General features: G+C 42.7%; 1 protein-coding gene across 1 annotated transcript in view; it reads left to right on the forward strand.

Moving 5' to 3' along the window:
- Positions 1 to 19,841, forward strand: part of TMEM245 (transmembrane protein 245) — a 94,363-nt gene that overhangs the window by 14,456 nt on the left and 60,066 nt on the right. Inside the window, exons 4-8 of the mRNA XM_055125036.1 lie at positions 868 to 900; positions 6,241 to 6,357; positions 9,256 to 9,474; positions 11,935 to 12,104; positions 15,269 to 15,292. Of these exons, the coding sequence (XP_054981011.1) occupies positions 868 to 900; positions 6,241 to 6,357; positions 9,256 to 9,474; positions 11,935 to 12,104; positions 15,269 to 15,292 (563 nt within the window). The remainder of the gene's footprint in view (positions 1 to 867; positions 901 to 6,240; positions 6,358 to 9,255; positions 9,475 to 11,934; positions 12,105 to 15,268; positions 15,293 to 19,841) is intronic.

Genomic DNA, 19,841 nt, shown 5'->3' on the forward strand with positions numbered 1-19,841 from the left:
CCAGAGATAACGTAGAGGGGAGGTGTTAAGGGGCTCTCCCCGCCCAAGAGAAACTAAATGTGGTCTTCCAGCCCTTGTTCTGACACCTTAGTTGCTTGTTTCTTTGCTTGCTTATTTTCACGCTGGAGAACACTGTGTTATCTCCTGAACACATATTTTCCCTTTTTCTCCTCTCACATCTTCCTGAGCAAGTTTTGTTCAATAAGATCTATTTTGCTTCCAAAAAAAAAAAAAGTTGCAAAATGCTTCTAAATGTACTGTGCTTTCAGATTTACAAGCAAGCAAGCAGAAAATGCTACAGAACCTATCAAAGTAGCTCTCTCTCTCTTTTTTTTTTCCCAAATAATTTAAGTTTAGGGTTTAACTTACTACCCACAGTTGTATAAGGTGTCTGGTGACGCCAAGATTTAAACGTAAGATTTAAGCTCAAAGTTGGTCTTTCCTCTCTTTCTTCCTCCCTCCCTTCTTCCTTCCTTTCTTTGTGAAGTAAAATCATTTTATTTACGACAAATGTAAAAGAGAGAGAGCACACAGGTTGTGATGTGGGCAGCAGAGAATGTTCCAGAACCAGTCTTTAGTTTTGTTTGTTTCACCAGGCTCTGTGAAAAAGCGCTGATGGCTTCTGTTTAGCCTCTCACACTCGCAGTTGCAGTTGTCAGCCTTTTGTGTGGGGCCTTGTGACTGACCACAGCTACAGGACAGTGCTTCCCCGCCTCTGGGATCCGGCTTCCGTGTGTGACCCTAGCAAGGAGGGGCACTCACATTACTGTTGTCCCCTGTGGGCGAGCCCCCCCAGACTCCTTAGCATGCTGTGTCATTTCATTTTCTTAGCGATCCAGTGAGATTGGTGTTATATTTTTTTTGCAGGTGAAGAACCTTGGGCTCAGAGAGCCATTTACTGTGAGTATGAGAAGTGCCGCTCCCGAGAGCCAGGGACTCAGACATCAGAGGGGTCGTTAATAACCTGCGCCCCGGGACTGAGGTGCAAAGGCACAGCGACCTCTCCCTCCCAGCACTGATAATGACCAGAGAGTTATTATCAGTGGCCTTCGATGAGTTTCGTTTGTTCCTTCTGCCTTGTGTTAGCCTGCAGGGCTGGGAATCAAACCCAGGGCCTCACGGGTGGGGTGGGCTCGAACCACATGCCCAGTGCGGCCTGAGCACCTTCGCAGGGCTTTGCCTTCATGGTTCTGGCGTTGCATGCAGCATGAACGAGCAGGTTGGGCCCAGTTAAGCCCATGTTGAAGAAAAAAAAAAAGTGACAGCCCATATTGCTCGCTGCTCGTCTCCCGTTCCTTAACCCTGCCCCTGCCAGTGAACCCGTCGGCCACCAGTGTGGCTCGCGCTTGGCTGTGGTTTAAAGGCCACAGATCGCAGCGCCCGCAACGCGTACTGGTCCTCCTCCAAGCCCTTACCTCTGGCCACCCGGTCCAGGCAGTGACACTGGGAGTCAGTGAGAGGGAGATGTATTTTCCACATGAGTAAGGGGAACAGAAGCCGCCTTCAAAGGGAGCTCTGCATGCTCGGGGGAGATTATTTGATATGCAGGGCCTCCTTCCAATAAGCATCTTGGGAAGTATTTTTGGCGACTCCCACAATCCCTATGAAAGAGAGCAACGTAGATCAAGTATCTCCCCATTTAGACTGGCCTCAAAAGATCTCCCCCCACCCCCCAAATATTAAAAAAGTAATTCTTCCCATTGTTGAATTAAGTGTAGTAACATGTCCTATGTGGTCTGTCTCCCAAGTGCCAGAGCCTGGTTTTCTGCCCCCTGGTGCTAAGCTTCTGATGTCGGTGGCCCGCTTGTCTGGACGTGAGTAGGTCCCTTGGGCCTAGGCCTCTGCCTCCTGCTAGCTTTGGTCCTGGGTTTGATACTTGAAAGCTCAGGTGCTCTCTCCTTATTTACTTATTAATCATATTTTGTTTATAGTTTTTGGATCCCATGATTATATTCCCTGGTCTGTGTGCTTATTCTTAGCGCTTCCCCCTCTCACTACCAAAACTTCGCTTGTTTGACAAATAAGACAGACAGAGAAACACCCTCAGTCGTTTTTCTTTTTTCAACATGGGCTTCAAAGGGCCAAACCTGCTCGTTCATGCTGCACGCAGCCCCAGAACAACGAAGGCAACACCCTGCGAGGGTAGCACTGTAGCTCTATTGTCCCCTTGTTCATCGATTTTCTCGAGCAGGCACCAGTAATGTCTCCATTGTGAGACTTGTTGTTACTGTTTTTGGCATATCGAAGGTATTCAGTACCAAATACCTTTGCTGCGATTCTTGTAGCCCTAGTTTTCAAGGCCTCTCCCCCTCACCCCGATGTATTACTCCTTTCATTCCTAAGTGAAGTTTCAGGCCCTCCGAAAATTGGCTGAACCATTTGAGTATTGAACTGGGATGACACTGCACACTTTTCATTGATTTGGCCGAAGTCGATTGTTCATTGATATTTTAGTGACCTCAGTAAGTTGGAGTCAGCGTTTATGATTTTTGTGGATAGTCTTTTATCTTTTTATTCCTCTCTACCCCCTTGACTGCTGTTGTGATGGCTGTGCACTGTACTTGCACACATTCTTGGCTGTTGGTTGTAAGATCTGGCAGGAGTCGTGGCCGGTCTGGCATGTTTACTCACCCAGCCACCGTGCTCCCTGAGGCATGCACGCACTGGTTGTAGTGGTCACCAGGGGCCACTGTGTGGCTCACAGGTGCTCGCCTGGGCATTTCCTGGCCTTGTTACTCCCCGTGGGTCACCATCTTTTGTTCTGACACTTGAAGCCCAGCTGGTGTGACTAGAGGTCAGCCACAGGCTGGGATCTCAGTCAGCAGATGTTCCAGGCTTACGTGGCTGAGTTCCGAGTATTGCCGTCAGCAGGATTGGACACCGGGCCTGGTGCTTGCTGAGTCTCCCCGACTTTCTAGTCTTTAAGCCATAGTCATGAAGGGTTCGCTTGCTGCTCTTTTCATTTTTTTTTTTTTTTGCTTTTTAGGCCATACCTGGTGGTGGTTAGGGATCACTACTGGCTCTGTGCTCAGGGGTCACTCCTTGCTCACAGGACCAAGGTTGGCCATGTGCAAGGCAGGAGCCTTAGCTCCTATGCTATTTCCTGACCCTGTGCATTAAAAAAAAAAAAAGACAATAGCATTACACATTTAACAAATTAGTATAATAGGAGCATAACTTTTATGTGTACTGGAAAACTAGGAAGTCTGTGACTCATTAGCTTGTATGGTGGTTGGGAACTGAACCCCAACTTTCTCTAAGGTATGCTTGTGCGACCTTCTGTCCCTTGGCATTACTCTTCTTTCTCCTCTTTACTCTTCTCCTTATACCCGGTTTGTTTTTGTTTTTGCTTTTTTCAGTTACAAAGCTTTCATGTTTGAGTTTCAATCATACAGTGATCAAACACCCATCCCTCTGCCAGTGCACATTCTCCACCACCAATGTCCCCATTATACTCCCCCTCTCCAACCCTCCTCCTGCCTCCGTGGCAGACAGTTTCCCCCATACTCTATTTTTGGGCATTATGGTTTGCAGTATAGATACTGAGAGGTTGCCACATTTGGTCCTTTATCTACTTTCAGCACATATCTCCCATCCTGAACGATTCCTCCAACCATCATTGTCTTAGTGATCCCTTCTCTATTCCAGCTGCCTTCTTCCCCAGCTCATGAGGCAGGCTGCCAACTATGGGGCGTTATTCCTGGCCCTTGGTAGCCTGTGTTTTGACCTCAGTTGAGTACTTAGAGACTTAAACAGCACAACCTAAGATCCATTCCTTCATCTTTACCCGTTTTTACTAGGTACACCTTAGGGAACCCTCCTGTGACCTCCAAGCCTGGATCAGGCTTCCATCTTCTGTTCTTCCCAAGTACTGAGTGCTTCACACATGGACTCCTCAGCGAAGTCTCAATTTGGGCTCAGACTCGGTTGTTACTCTGGGGTCTCAGCACAAGACCTGGTTATTGTTTGGTGAATGAATGCTTGAGTGGGAGTTTAGAAATATAAATAGATATGCTACTTGACTGAAAGGGCATGTTTGAAGAGCTTTAAAATGTCTGGTTGGAGGGGTGGGGGGAATAAAATAAAATGATCTGGTTATTCAGGAGCTACTAGCAGACCATCAAGGGACTACAAAGAGATTTGTAGTCTCTCAAGGATGAGTAACCATTAACTTACTTCTTTAGAGGTGGGTTTGCAGGAACCTGGGCTAGTCTTTAATTTAATTTCATGTGGGAGAGAGCACTCTGTTCTTTTTAAATTTTGACTCAAAGCATTTTTTTTTTTTTTTTTTTGTTCCAAGCCTTTAGTCATTAGGTGTTCCCAACCTTTGTTCTGGAGTGGAGCCTAAGAAATTTCTCTTGGGCACTGAAGAACTACATCCTGTCTGGCCTCTGATACGATCAGTTTGGAAGTCTAAAGGGCTTTTAAATCATTTAAAAATCTCCATTTCTTCTGCATATTATCTAACCATAATCAGGAGACATGGGGGTCACATTTGACTCTTCCATTGGTTTTATTCCCTTTATTAGTTTATCACCACATGAGGCCCACTTTGCCTTCTCCACTCTCTCTGTTTTAAATGTGCCCTTTACCACTACCTCCCAGGCTGGAGCGATAGCACAGTGAGTAGGGTGTTTGCCCTGCATGTAGCCGACCGGGGTTCTATTCCTCCGTTCCTCTTGGAGAGCCTGACAAGCTACTAAGAGTATCCCACCTGCATGGCAGAGCCTGGCAAGCTACCCGAGGCATGTTCGATATGCCAAAAACTGTAACAACAAGTCTCACAATGGAGATATTACTGGTGCCCACTCGAGCAAATTGATGAACAGCAGGATGACAGTGCTACAGTGCTACCAGTATCTCTTACCAGTGTTTGCAGATCATGCCATCGGCATGTAGTAGTGTAATGACTTGATACCTCTTTTGTTTTTCTACTCTTGGTTCCCACTGTTTGTTCTTCATTAAGCAAGGGTGTTCTTCTCATATCTTCAATCCGAGCATTTATTCATGGGGTTGGATATAAAGCGGCAGTAGAAGAGAACTTTGCAGTGGATGAAATTGTGATGGCTTATAATCTGTGCTGATACACTGATTGTTTTACAACATAGTACCATTGAGGTGGCTGAAAAAAGGCCAACTCTCTAGCTGTTATATCCTGCAACTGCATGCCAACTCACTGTCACTGTATCACTGTCATCCCGTTGTTCATTGATTTATTTGAGCGGGCACCAGAGCGGGCGCCAGTAACGTCTCCATTCATCCCAGCCCTGAGATTTTAGCAGCCTCTCCTTACTCATCTTTCCCAATGATTTGGAGGCTCTTGCAGGGTCAGGGGAATTCCCCTGTGAAGTCACAGTTATCTTAATAAAATTTCAGTTAAAAAAAACAGAGCTATTATACTGGTTGGAAAGATAGTGGGTAGGACTCTTCCCTTACGCATGGAGTGTTAGACTTTGTAATTGTGTGGGCCAGTCTGTTTTGCAGACTGCAGCAGGCTAATGGCCGTCCATTACAGAGAGACTTGTAGACTCTACAGAATTCTGAACCCAGTGCAAATGATTAAACTTAGAAATATGGATTAGGAATTTAACATGGAAATATATAATAGGAAACAAAGGAATGGTGCTCTTTTAAGTTTTCAAGTGGTTGATATTGCCTGTGCTGGGTGCTTATAGATCCATGTGGTTGTGGGTATTGTTCATACATAATTGCATAATACATTCATGTCATATTGTTGCTAGCACTATAGACTGTCCTGTAATATAAAAGGTGAGTAATGGAAAGAAGAAGAGGAAGATGGTCTACCTTCAGGGAGTTCATGTTCTTAGAATGGCAGAATTTTAAACATTAAGTTAAAATTGACTCTTTTTGTTTGTTTGTTTTTGTGTCACACCCAGCAGTGGTCAGAGCTTATTCCTGGCTCTGCACTCAGGGATCACTCCTGGTAGGCTTGGGGGACCCTAGGGGGTACGGATTGAACTCTTGTTGGTCACGTGCAAGGCAAGCATGTACCTGCTGTACTCAGGCTCCACGTCCTGTTTATTTTTAAGCCCTCTCTGCTGGCGGTGAAATACTCATTTGGTGGGTCAGTGTTAACTGTTCAATTGCAGTTGAAAATGTGGGATGATGTTTCTTGGGGCGTTTATGCGCTCCTGCTGTGTTCTATCTCTGTCTGTGTTCATGATTCTCTGTGGTATTTGTTTGCTTTCACGTACTGAAAATGCATGCTTTGTTTTACAGGGGCAGAGTTACCAGGGCAAGTCATCTCCATGGCGGCTTCTACTCTAGCAACCTTGGCCATCTCCATCACAGGCTATGAGTCAAGCAGTGAAGACCAGGCCTGCACTCAGCCTGCAGGTAAGTGACATTATGAAGGGATACCTTCAGAAACACAAAGCTAAAAATACTACCATCAGAAACTACTACATACCAGTCCTTTGTTTTTCATTGATTCCTATAATTAATGCTTCCCCCCTCATCTATTTTCTTAACACTTTTTAAATACATTTTTATATAACTCATACATTAAATTTTACACATCTAATTTATTCATTTCTTTCTTTCTTTCTTTCTTTCTTTCTTTCTTTCTTTCTTTCTTTCTTTCTTTCTTTCTTTCTTTCTTTCTTTCTTTTCATTAAATCACTGTGAGAGTAGTTAGAAAGCTTTCAGGTTTAAGTCTCAGTCATACAATGATCAAACACCCATCCCTTCACCAGTGCACATTTTCCACCACCAAGAACCTTAGTATACACCCCCTCATCCCGTCCCCCCCCACTCTGCCTGTGTGGCAGATGATTTACACTTTACTTTCTCTTTACTTTGATCACATTCAATTTTTCGACAATAGGACCCACTATTATTATTTAGAACTTGCCTCCAACAGTTAGACCTGCTGAAAAGGCATCACTGGATAATTTGTTTTCTCTTGCTGATAATGAAGAGCATATGATGTTGCGTGGCCGCAATAGTGGCTGCGCGATTTTGGATTTTTGGCATTTTAGTAATTAAGTCCAGAGGGATTTCTGCCAGAAGCCTTCCGCCGGGTGCCCTTGTTGGAACGGCTGTCGGAGTTCAGGAGCATAAAGGAGATGCGCTTCCAGAGCCGACTTTACGAGAGACTGAAGGAAAGGGGTTACCTAAGAAAAAGGCATTAAGGGTGGTTGGAAAACTAAAATTTTCTTGTAGGTCTTTAGAAAATTGGTGAGAAAATGATGTTTGCATTTTAGACTTTTAAGTATCTACCCCCACCCCCTACCCCCTACCCCACAGGAAGTTTCCAGATTAGATGCTCATAGAGAAACGTCAGGCAGAAGCACAGTGTAATGAACTTGGGCCTTCATGCCAAATCGCAGGATGGGTGGTAGTTTGGGGGCGGGGGGCTCCCCATGCCTCACGCAGGGCTTGCTGAATCAAAAGTGAAAATTTGCCCATAGCTCTACATTTCATATTTGGCGTAACACTGGGGAAATGATGATTTAGCTCTCAGAGGGCTACCGTCTCGTTGCTTATGAAATTAGAAAATAGTAAGAAAGTCATTATTTCAACAAAGGTTTTGTGGGCACCTGCTCTGTATCAGGTGCTAGTCTGTGTGCTTGGAATTCAGGGGAGACGGAACCATACAGTTCAGCTCTCCCAGAGCTGATGGTCAGCTGAAGGCTGAAGGGAGAAGGGGCGGGTAAGAACAAGGAAAGAGTATGGGGCACGTGTGTGTGTGTGTGTGTGTGTGTGTGTGTGTGTGTGAGCGATTGTGACTGTTCATGTTTCTTTCTGAAATAGTGTACCTGCATTGTTAGTACATTTTTTTGGTGAGAGGGGTAAGGCAAAGTACAAATGTTAGGGTCTCGTTTTTATCGTCATGGTGCATGTTTGAGCGATACCACTCAAAGTTATATGGTTTCTGCTGTAGATGGTGCCTCTTGGTGAATCTGGGATGTAGAAATAACATATTCATACAGTAAATGTATCACAGTAGTTGGATTGTTAGGACACAGAGCTTTATGTGAACTGGTTTAGTGTAGTTTCCTTTCTTTGAAAATTCTTTTTTTTTTTTTCCTTTTTGGGTCCACACCCAGCAATGCTCAGGAGTTACTCCTGGCTCATGCATTCAGGGATTACTCTTGGTGGTGCTTGGGGGACCATATGGGATTCTGGGAGTCGAACCTGGGTTAGCCAACGTGCTACGTGTTAGGCTACGTGCAAGGCAAACACCCTATCCGCTGTGCTATCGCTCCAGCCCCTCCTTTATTTGAAAATTCTTATCCCCAGCATCCTATATCTCACTCCAAGAAGGTCTGATTCAAATCCCTTGGTTCATGTGAGAGCGGCTGGCTCCATTCCCAGGTGGAACCACACTGAAGAGCCATCCCTATCACTATCACTGTCATCCCTTTGCTCATTGATTTGCTCGAGTGGGCACCAATAGTGCCTCCATTGTGAGACTTGTTACTGTTTTTGGTATATTGAATACACCACAGGGAGCTTGCCAGGCTCTGCTGTGTGGGCGAGATACTCGGTAGCTTGCCGGGCTCTCCGAGAGGGGAATCAAACCTGGGTTGGCGGCCAAGGCAAACACTCTACCCGCTGTGCTATCACTCCAGCCCCTGAAGAGCCATATTGTCTCAAAAACATAAGCACATCAAACTTAATGTTACAGTGAAAGTGGGGATTTCTTTAAGATACAGAAATTCTAGTGGCCATTAGTATGGTTCTGAGCCCTCTTGTAATGCGTTTTTCTTCTGTTGGTGTTTAAATTGAGATTATGTCCTAAAAAAACTATAACAGAATCAAGCCTGTAGAGAAGTTAGGATATATATCCATATCCAATTCTGCTCCCTAAAGACTTCAACGTTCCTCGATTTAAACATTGTCAGCATTAGTTTTCTGCACCTTGTTCAGTCCATTTGCAAACGGTCAAGTCTCTCTCTCTCTTTTTTTTTTTTGGCTTTTTGGGTCACACCTGGCAATGCACAAGGGTTATTCCTGGCTCTGCACTTAGGAATCACTCCTGGCGGTGCTCAGGCGACCACATGGGATGCTGGGAATTGAACCTGGGTTGGCTGCATGCAAGGCAAACGCCCCACCCACTGTGCTATCGCTACAGTCCCTGGTCAAGTCTCTTTCTAACCCAGCGTAAGCACATTCTCCGTGCTGCATGTTCCAGGCTTCAGATCGGGTGGGCCAGCGAACTGCTCCGAGTTGCTGCTGGCCAAGGTGGGCTCATGTGGCCGCTGGTTTCTTCTCTTTTTCCCTCCGTAGAAGCCAGTGACGAGGGAGAACCTCCTCCAGCCGAGTCCTCGTCTCCATCCCCCTCGACCCCGTCGCCCACCCTGGGCAGACAGAGGCCTGAGATCGGGACGTTTCTCAGGAAGAAGAAAACCAGCGACGTCTACTTCGTGTTTCTCGTGTGGGCCATCATCGGCGTCCAGATCTGGCTGAACCTGTGGATCGTGCAGCTGCTGCCGGTGCCCATCGCAGGTCGCTCTCCCTCCCAGATCGATTTTCAGAATTGCAGATGACCCCACTGGTTTGTGAAATAAATAGTCACGCTTGCATTTTAAGTGGTAAACACTCGTTCAAATGGTACTACTGACGTAGCGGAATTTCATGCCTTACATGATGTGAAGATGTGTTTCTTAACAGTTTTGTAGGGTATCAGTGCCCGGGGAGAGGTCTCTGTTCAGCCATCCAGGGTTCTGTTAAAAATCTGGGCTTTGGGGTTTACTGTTAGTATTTGGGACCTGCTTTTAGTGAATCTTAAAGGAAACAGATTTTGAGAGATAAATGTACGCAAAATCTTTATTTTTCTTTGACATAAAATTGAATTGTATGTATATATGTGTGTGTATGTATGTGTGTATATATGTATTTATGTGTTACATATCAAAATGGAATATGCAATACAGCCTTCCATAAGTCAGTTAAATGGTGTCTTTACACATTAATAGCATGGTAACATATGACCTATGTTATTCTCTTTTCCTTATTAATTTTTTTTTGGCTTTTTGGGTCACACCCAGTGATGCTCAGGGGTCACTCTTGGCTCTGCACTCAGGAATCACTCCTGGCAGTGCTTGGGGGACCATATGGGATGCTGGGGATCAAACCCAGGTCCGTTGCGTGTAAGGCAAACGCTTTATCTGCTGTTCTATCCCTCTAGCTCCTGTTCATTCTCTCTAAGGCTGTCTTCTAACACTAGCAAGAGTAAGGAGTAATTGTTTCTGCTTTTTGCTAGGAATTTCTAGAAACACTTGATGAGACTGTGTTTACAGTGCTTTTCTGGATTACGACATACTATTTTGGTTTTGCCAAATGATTTCTTTTATGCTGGCAAATCAGGTGTCAGTTGCTCTGGGAACCCCCTTTTCCTCCTTAATGTTGCTAAATTACAGTTATTTTGTCATAGTCATCTCATTTAGAAATCAGACTTTTGGGGCTGTTGTTCTGAGGCTACTCCCCATGGTTCCGGGGTTTGGGGCTGGGGGGCATGCTCTGCCACTTGACCCATATTCCTGGCCCCTGTCCTAGTCATTTTGTAACCTTCTGGTTATCATAGGACTCTGGCACGGCCCTGGGCAAGCTGACTCAGAAGAAGGTGACCTCCAAGAGTCCCCTTCAGCCTACAGAGAGCTTAGTTTAGAGACTACAGAAACTTTTCCAGGACTTTTCTAGAGATTTAAAAATGTATGAGGAATCGCTGAACTGATAAAATTACAGTTATGATTCAAAGGGTAAAGTGTGGCCACCTGGGAGACAGCTGGAAGGGCTGGGACTCATGCCTCGCATGCGAAGGCTCCCGAGTTGGATCCCCAGTACCTCTGGGTGTAGTCCTGGTGGCCGTCAGCACCTTTGTAATGGCCTGATGGCCCCAGGCACCTTTGTAATGGCCTGGATGGCCCCCAGCACCTTTGTAATGACCTGGATGGCCCCCTATACACCCACGACCACCTCCAGAACCTTTAGGCCCAGAAACCCAGCCGAGTGGTGCATGGTGTGGCCCTTGACCCCCTGAGCACTGCTTAAGAAACTGTAAGGGTGGTAAACAGATTATAAGGCTGGAGCCAAGGACACAGAAGTCCCTGCAATTAGGGCATGTATAATGACTGGAACCTGTTCTCCAGGGTCCATACTCAAGCCTCCACTCACAGATTAGTCATACTTTCTTCTGGCGCCATCATCCTCTTAGCTGACCTTTAGGAGGATGCATAACCTCTGCTCCAAAGGCCGCCCCACTACCCTAACTGTGGGGCTGGCGGGAAGCTCTCTCACCCCTGATGTGAAGGGTGTAGTCTTGGCTCATCTGCAGCAGCCTTGTCCGAGCCCATTCTAGCAAGTCCTGGGCTTAGATGCAGGTTTACCAAGTACCTTTAGACAGAGAAATAGAAGCACAAAGGAATGTTCCCCTGTGATGCTATAAAATCATGAGCAGCGTGGAGTACCGTTTACTTCTCTGCTCCTTTTGCATCAAATGCCCAAGGAAAAGAACAAAATTGGTCACGAGCTGTTATTTATTATATCTAACTAGACAGAGGCATATCAGGGGTAAGTAATCTTTACCTTCGCAATGTGGAGGGGGTGAGGAGCACAGAGTTTCATCACTGAAATCTTCATGAACAGAGTATCTTATGCGTGTCAGGGTGATAAAATAATCCCTGACTTGTGGTCATCTATCCCAGTACATCAGATGGCTAATGTGTGTGTGTGTGTGTGTGTGTGTGTGTGTGTGTGTGTGTATGTGTGTGTGTGTGTGTGTGTTTATCCCACTATATCAATGTGTGGTACCGTAAATTTCCCTCCCCCTCCTCAGTTAAAAACTGAATTGTTTTCAAAGCTGGTTTTACTATGTGAGAAAGATTATATGGAATGAAGGAAGCTTCTCACTCTTTACCTTTCTAGCCTACGTCTTGTTCATGTTTGTGTCTTTTATCTTCTGTATAGTGTGGATACTCAAAAAGCTTGTCATTCACTTTGGCGTTGTGAACTTCCTGGAGAAACGAGGCTCCGTGTGGTGGCAGAGCATCGAGCACTTCCTGAGGGAGCGGCAGGAGGCCCTGGCACCATGGCCAATCATTGGACTTGGGAAGTTCTTGTTGAAAGTTGATAGCAAGGTACAGTATTTTATGAAGAACTTGGAACTGTTTTAACGGAGGTTATTTATCTCATGGACTCAGTCCCATTTCATGACCTAGTGTGCTTATGTTGCCACAGTTGATCAGTTCTGAATTGCAGTTTAATATGAGGAGAGAATGGACTTCGTTTAAGTATTGTTTGACTAGTTTTCCTGGGAGAAAATGTTCTTGGGAAATATCTCATTCAACTTCCTCATTTTTTAAGGACCGAATTGGAATCTGAAGGGGTTAAAGTGTCTTACCTGAGATTATTTGGCCAGGGAGCAGGTTAGTTCAGTGGATATTTTTCAAAGTGGAATCCACCTGTCAGAGAGTTTGCTAAGTCTCAAAATCAGATGTTTCATGAAAAACCAGATGTAGAACTTCTGTTCAGTGGAGAGAGACAGGGCCCCATTAAAATAGGGGGTGGTGGTTCAGTGCTTAGTGATTCAGAATTATAAACTGAATTATAAATTATAAAGTATTGTTAGAGCTAAGGACACAGAGCCTGGACTCTGAATTGCAATTTCTGACTTCAGATCTGGTTCATCACTTACTGGCTATGTGCCTTTGAAATCTTTGTATTCTGTACTGTACTTTGTAATCTTTCTGTGCCCTGGTTTCCTTGTTACTAGAGTGGGAATCTTTCTGAGGGTCTAATGGGCTAATCTGTGTATAGTTCGTAGAATCCCAGGCTGGTGCCCCATAAGCGCTTAGTGTCAGCTGTTGTTAAAATTTGTGTAGGAAGATAATGTACAGGATGTGGTGAAGGGGCTGAGTAAGTAATAACTCTCTCTGGTTGGTGAGGCCAGGGAAGAAAGGGCGGTTTTGCAGAACAGGTGATGCCAGGGTATATTTGGAAGAGTAAGTGGGTGTGGTGTTTTTTTTTTTTTTTAATGCACGTGGCAGGAAGAACAGTTGACCAGAGCAATGTGAGGGCAGAGAGACTTCCTCCTCAACATCAGTGCACAGGGAACCCAAGAAAATGGTCATGACTGGATTGTCTGCAGTGCTTATGAGTAGGAGGTGAGGGTAGAAGGCCATGGGAATTAGAGTCAGGAAGGACTTGGAACGTTCTGCAGTGCTGTGCAAGCCATGCCCTGTCACGGAAGCCATAGCCGTTGCCTTGGTCAGGTCATCCTCGGTGGATGATAGGGAAATACTGGACACCTGAGACCAGCTGTAGATAGGGCTGAGGGTAATACCTTGAGTTCCTATGAAGAGGCAGGGGTAGATATTTTTTAGACTAGTGACAAAAGTCCCAGTCAAAGGAAAAGGTGGGACTAAATTGTCTTACAGATTGCCTGACTAGGCTTCCAAAATGTTTACTAGTTTTATCTCTTTCCAATACATCATAGGAGAATGCCCAGTCTAACCACGGCTCTCGGCAGTACTGGATTACTTAAAAATATGTGGGAGGTTTTTTAAAAAAAATTATAAAAAGATTAATATCTCAGTGTTTTAATTTTGAAATAAAATTTTATTTTAGTTTTGTTTTTGGGTCACACTCCTAAAACCATGTGGTGCTGGGGATTGAACCCTGATCTCCCTAGGCAAAGCATGCCTCACTGGGTCATCTCTTGGACCCCTAAATTTTTTTTGACCCCTAAATTAAAAAACAATAGACTTAAACTTGACTATTTTCTTTATTTTACTAGAGCAGATTTAGTACCTCTGTTTGAAGAAGGTGATTTGAACTGGGGAGGCACAGTACAGTGGATCAGGAGCTTGCCCTGCACGTGGCCAGCCCAGGTTCAATCTCTGGCACCATGTAAGGTCCCCCAGCACCACCAAGAGTGACCCCAGAGTACAGAGCCAGGAGTAAGCAGTGAGCACAGCCAGTGACCAGACCCAAAAATCATTAAAACTGAAAGAGGATGACAGTCAGTTTAGTTTATGTCTTTGTTCTACCCCTGTTAGAAGTGATAGAAACTAAATCCTATTTTTTGTGTTTCCACGTACATCCTGTGTTTGGAGTTCTTCACTTAGGAAAACTTAATTTTTGTCAGTGAAGTTCAAGGGGCATCAATAGATGTTTGTTAATGAAAAAGACGTGCAAATTGGACAGTTTGGGTAAAATGAGTAAAACATTCTGTACTCTATTATAATTACTATAGGTCAGAATCATTATCACAAAGTGAATATTTGTTTAACTGTAATTGGTGCCAAAACTGTATTCTATCTTGGGAAAGAAAAAAATTTTGTTTGCTGCCTTGGAAGAAATTTATTTTTCATGTTCCTATTAAATTTTTAATTCTGTGTTTCTGAAATTGATTTGATCAGTGTTTCTGAAACTGATTCTTCTACCTATAAGAGATTTAATTGTATATAAATGTGCATTGGGTGTACTTGAGGGTAAATGTCACAGAGAACATTTATACTCTCCCTGATGAAAGTATGCCTTTTAGCCTTTATATTTTTATATCAATAATGTCTTAAATCTGGATTTTCCAATTATTAGGTTATGTGTGTATCAACTAGAATTAGTTTTTAGTATATTAAACATTTTGTATACTATTAAGTATACTAAACCGTCACTTAGATAAGATGACATTTAAAAAAGTACAACAGGTTATTATATACATTTTAAAAAAGTATACATGGGATGGAAGGAATTGTACCAAAGAGTAACAGTCATAAAGGTGCCAGCCTTTTGGCCAAGTATTCACTATTTCAAATGAGCACTAAAATGTTCTACTTTTAAAAAATATTGAGAAACAAATACCATAAAACTATTGCTGTAAAATTCAGAGAAGCTATATGTGAATATGAATACATCCTTTTAGGGCACGGTAGGTGAAGAAATTCTAATAATGATCACCCCATCTTTGGATTGGTTGCAAACTCTTTACTCCCAGACACATATTTTATCTACGTTCCTTGTTGAATTGTCAATAAAGCTCGTCATTGCCATCATTTCAATCATTGTATACTTGATTGAAAGGAAGATGACATTCACTAGATTTAAAAACTGTGTTAAATGCATTGTGATTTTTTTTTCCCCCCATTGGAGATAATTTTCTCTTTAGTTTTTCTTCTGGGGCAATTTCCTCTTTGTGCTTTTGGTGACTTTCTTTTCTTTTCTTTTCATACTGTTATGACATTCTCTAATGATATCCCACTGTTCTTATCTTTCCTTTCTTACCTCACCCCCTGTCTTCAAGCTCTGGCACTGGCTAAATAAGAAGGTAAATGAACACATGGATGTTGGTTTTTACTACTGAGTTCTATGACTTCTGCCTTTAAACTGCCTTCTTCTCTGTGTTTCTCCTCATATGTCGAATTTAATTTTGGTTTTTGAAATTCTAATTATAAGCTATGGAAGGTCGTGAAGCATTACCATCAGCATACAATTTACAATTTGTTGAAAGCTCAAGACTCTTTGGGATGTAGATGGTATCTCCTTGTCCAATTTTTTTGTTTCTGTAGCTGTGGTCCTTTTATAGAAGTAAATTACTTCTATCCCTTTTCAGTTCATAATATGGCTCAGCCTGATACTCTGGACTTTTTGGATGTGTGAGAGCACATAATCACACAATAGTTTACTGAAAAGGAAAGCGAATACTATTACCTTTCTTTCTTGGGGATTTTTGTTCAGGATAAACTTGAAAGATTTGCATGATACTCTTGCAAATTAGTAATTTTATCTTTTGTCTCTCTTTAAAAATAGCTAGCATTCCAGAAATTTCAAGCTAAAGAATGCATCTGTGTCTTATATCTAATAAACATGTTACAGGATTGCATGAGTTACAGAAGATGCATTTGAAATAATTTCAATAAAGGATAATATAGATAAATAAAGGGAGTATTGTACCTCTGACATATATTGTACATATATCGACGATGGAGACTTAATTTCATTAAATCCCTAGGACACATAGTAAGAAATGATGTCATTTATGTATATTGAGTTCAAGCATAATAAGATGCTGAATATCTTAAGTGGGATGGAGCTGGAGTGATAGTACAGGGGTAGGGAGCTTGCTTTGAACATGGCTGATCCCCGGCACCCCATATAGTCCCCCAAGCCTGCCGTGAGTGATCTCTGAGTACTGAGCCAGGAGTAAACCCTGAGCACTGCTGTGTGGGCCCCCCCAAAACAAAAATATAAGATAAAAATTAATATCTTCAGTGGGAATACCATTGGAGCTTAAAAGATACAGTACTCTAGAAATAGATGAAAGTGATTATTTTTAAATGTAGAGATTAGAGTTTCATTCTTCCTGTTGAAATGAGTGAAAGGGAAAGCATTTGTTAAAATGCCTGAAGTTTCCAATATTGGGGTTGAACTCGACTGTGTAAAATAGTGTCTGATGCCAGTGTCACCCACAGCAACCATCACCACCCATATGCATGGTCGTATATGCCTCCCATTTCCTGCGGGACTAGTGTGAGTCAATCAATTTAATCCTTGGCCAAATGATCAGCCTATAAACATAAGTCCTGGTTTTTTTTTTTTTTTTTTTTTTAGTTGATCCAGATAGGTGGTTTTTAGGTATTTTTCCAATTTATGTCTATTGAATTTCCTTCAAGAGATTGAAAGACATGACAATTAGATTTAATATTCAATGTTATTTAACTGAGTTAGATTGCCTTACTTTATAAGTAAGGCAATCCGTAAAATGACAAATTCTAAATTAGTTCTTAGTGCCCTAGTAACTTTTTGCTTATTCTTTTGAATGATTTTGGGTGACAGAGATAAACTCAGTCTTAGAGGATTGTAGTGAATACTTGAAATTCTGTGTATCTGCAGCCTGCATGCCTCCTTTGTTGATTGTTCTATTCCGTTATACATAACCTCGCAGGCTATGGGATTCCGCATTCAAGGAGGTAGGGTAACTCAAAGCGGGATCATTTGGAAGGTAACTCATTTTTCAAGGCTTCATTGTTTTATTTTCCAGTATTAATTACTGGTACTAAGATTAAACTGGGATTTGGATTAAAAAAAAAATAAAAGAAGGAGAAAAAAAAAAGAAAGAAACCTTACAGTCCCAGAATAATGAAATGGAAGAGAAAGTTTGGTGGTGGACTGACATTTTAATAGCTTCCGTAAGAGAAAAAAAAAAACACTCAGTTTAGGTGTTTTAAGGTCATTTAATAATACATTTACCACACATCTAAATTTAAAAATGCATGCATTTTATTTCATTTACATGCATTTCATCCTGAAACATTCAAAATCTCATTTTAAATACCCTTCTTTCCTAAAAATAAATAAATAAATAAAAATAAAAAAATAGAAGATTTTCAGAAACCCCCTCCTTCCCCCCACCCCCCCTTCCCCCCTACTTCTCCTTGCTTTGGCTGTGTGCTCCCCGGGGTGCCCATCACACATCAGCTTCCGGTGCTCCCACGCCTGGCCACGGTGCTCACCGAGGCTGGCGCGCCTTTAGTTGCATATCTAAATATAAATTTAGGTATTCATCTCTTGCCTCGCCTCGCACTCTCCCTTGTCAGCAGTCACAACGGTGGTGCTCCCAGGGATCCCCTCCCTGCATATAACTGTATTCGCCAGTGGTCACACTTCCTGGCTGCTGCTGGCACATATCCTGGCTGCTGCTCACTGGGGTCTGTTTCCCAGGCCCCAGCTGCCAAACTGCCAGGCCTCCGCTCAGCACCCGCAGGACACTGGGAATTTGAACTCCTGATGATACACTTGCAAGGCAGGCATTAAACGATACCCCTGCCGTAGACCTCTGCAAGGAAATGAAGTTTAAAAAGATTCAGATTCCTGGGGCTGGAGCGATAGCATATTAGGTAGAGTGTTTTGCCTTGCACGCAGCCAACCCTGGTTCGAATCCCCAGCATCCCATATGGTCCCCTGAGCACCATCAGCGGTGATTCCTGAGTGCAGAGCCAGGAGTAACCCCAGTGCATCGCCGGGTGTGACTCCCCCCCCCCAAATAAAAATTAAAAAACCAAAAAAGATTCAGATTCCTTCGCACAGCTTGGCAGACGGGAGAAATGAGAGTGGTTCCTGTGCCCAGTTGCAGCGCTGGCGGCGGGTTTGGCTTGTCTTTGTCCAAAGCAGAGCTGGGCTCTTGCTCCTCTCCAAGGCGGACCTCAGTATTGCTGGAGGAACTCTGGCCTCTGCCCGTCCTGCTCCCTTTTCCACTGCTCCCTCTGTCTGTATTTCTGTGTGTGTGTGTGTGTGTGTGTGTGTGTGTGTGTGTGTGTGTGTGTGTGTGGTTCTGAGTATTTCTGTCTGCATTGTTTTTCCCACTCTATAGTTCCATGTGCCAGCCCCTTTCCGTCCCCAGATTTTCAGGTCTCTCCCTCCCTCTCTTGCCCATGCTTCTCGCTCTCTTGCTGTCTCTCTTGTCCCTGATTTTTGGAACCTAAGTTGGCTATGATGCAAGCAGAAACACTCCAGCATCACCCTCTTAGGTTATATAATGAGCACCTAAAGTGAGTTTATTTTAAGTACCGAATGAATCATGTCATCTCACTTGTTAACCCTTTGAGTACGAAAGGTTCATTTAGTGATTTCCTAGGTGTTTTTTTTTTTTCCCCCCCAGACCCACAGGTATATGGCATGTTAGAGAAAGATTCTACTTTGGCGTTTTAAAAATAAGAAGTTTGGCTTGTGATGCTGACGTTCCTAATGTTTTTGTGAAATAGTTTTTGGATTTTAGTTTCTGATTTTGTTCTTTTGGGGTGCTGGGGATGGAACCTTAGTCTCATGCATACAAGCTGTGTGCTTTGCTGCTGTACCACTTCCCTGGCAATATTCTATGTTTTAAAGACTCAGAATATCCAGACATAAATTTAGATATTCATATTTTGCTTACATATAAAAATGTTTCAGAACAGTATGTTTTCTTATAAAAAGAGAGATTCCAAATTATTTTCAGTAATTTTCATTTGTGAATATAAATCTGGTCTCAATTCTGAAATTATAATTATTCGTATTCATAAATATACATTTTTACTGAGCACTTGCCATATGATCACACTGATCGGCTTTGGAGATACAAAGATACACATTATTCTTTTTCTCAAAAACTGTCTCAAGAACTAGCTAGAGTTGGTTGACAAGATCTCTACTTTTATTGATTTTAGAACTCATTCAAAATATGAAATCTGACCTTCCATATCTTAGAAACCTTTTATTAGAAAACCTATATTGTCTTCAATGCTTTGTAGCATGCACAGAACATTAACTCCTCTATTTAAACCTATAATTGTCAAGATAAAAGATGGAATTTTTTGTTTCCTATAGTATTGCTCTCTTAATCATAGTATGTTACATTGGAGATACGGGGTGGAGGGCAGTAGAAGCTTATAATCATTGTGTGGAAAATAAATGTTTTAGAAGTCACTTTTTTTAAAGCCACCATTCTTTGTTCTTAGAGGTTTATTTTTAATTGCTATTTGGAGAGCATAATCCAGGTTCAAATTAATCTTACTCAGAAATACTATGACTTGTGTTGGGGTTGCAAGGTGCAATATTTTTTTAATAGCTCTCCGTCTCACTGGCTACAGCTTTGAACTGTTAGGGAGCGAATGGCCAGAATTAGAAATCTGTTAGGAGCATCATATTCCTGAAAATAAGCATAAACATTTGAAAGGTATTAATCATGATTATAAAGGAAGAGAGGAGTTATTATCAGAATGTCCAGTTGCATTCATGGAGAGTATAAATTTAATGATAGATTAAGGAATAGTTACAAAATTAATGATTATTTGTCACTTTAGTTATGGTTTGTCATAATTAGGTTTAAAAAATAGAAATTT

Source organism: Sorex araneus, chromosome 1 (assembly GCF_027595985.1).
Source record: "Sorex araneus isolate mSorAra2 chromosome 1, mSorAra2.pri, whole genome shotgun sequence".
Classification (NCBI taxonomy): Eukaryota; Metazoa; Chordata; class Mammalia; order Eulipotyphla; family Soricidae; genus Sorex; species Sorex araneus.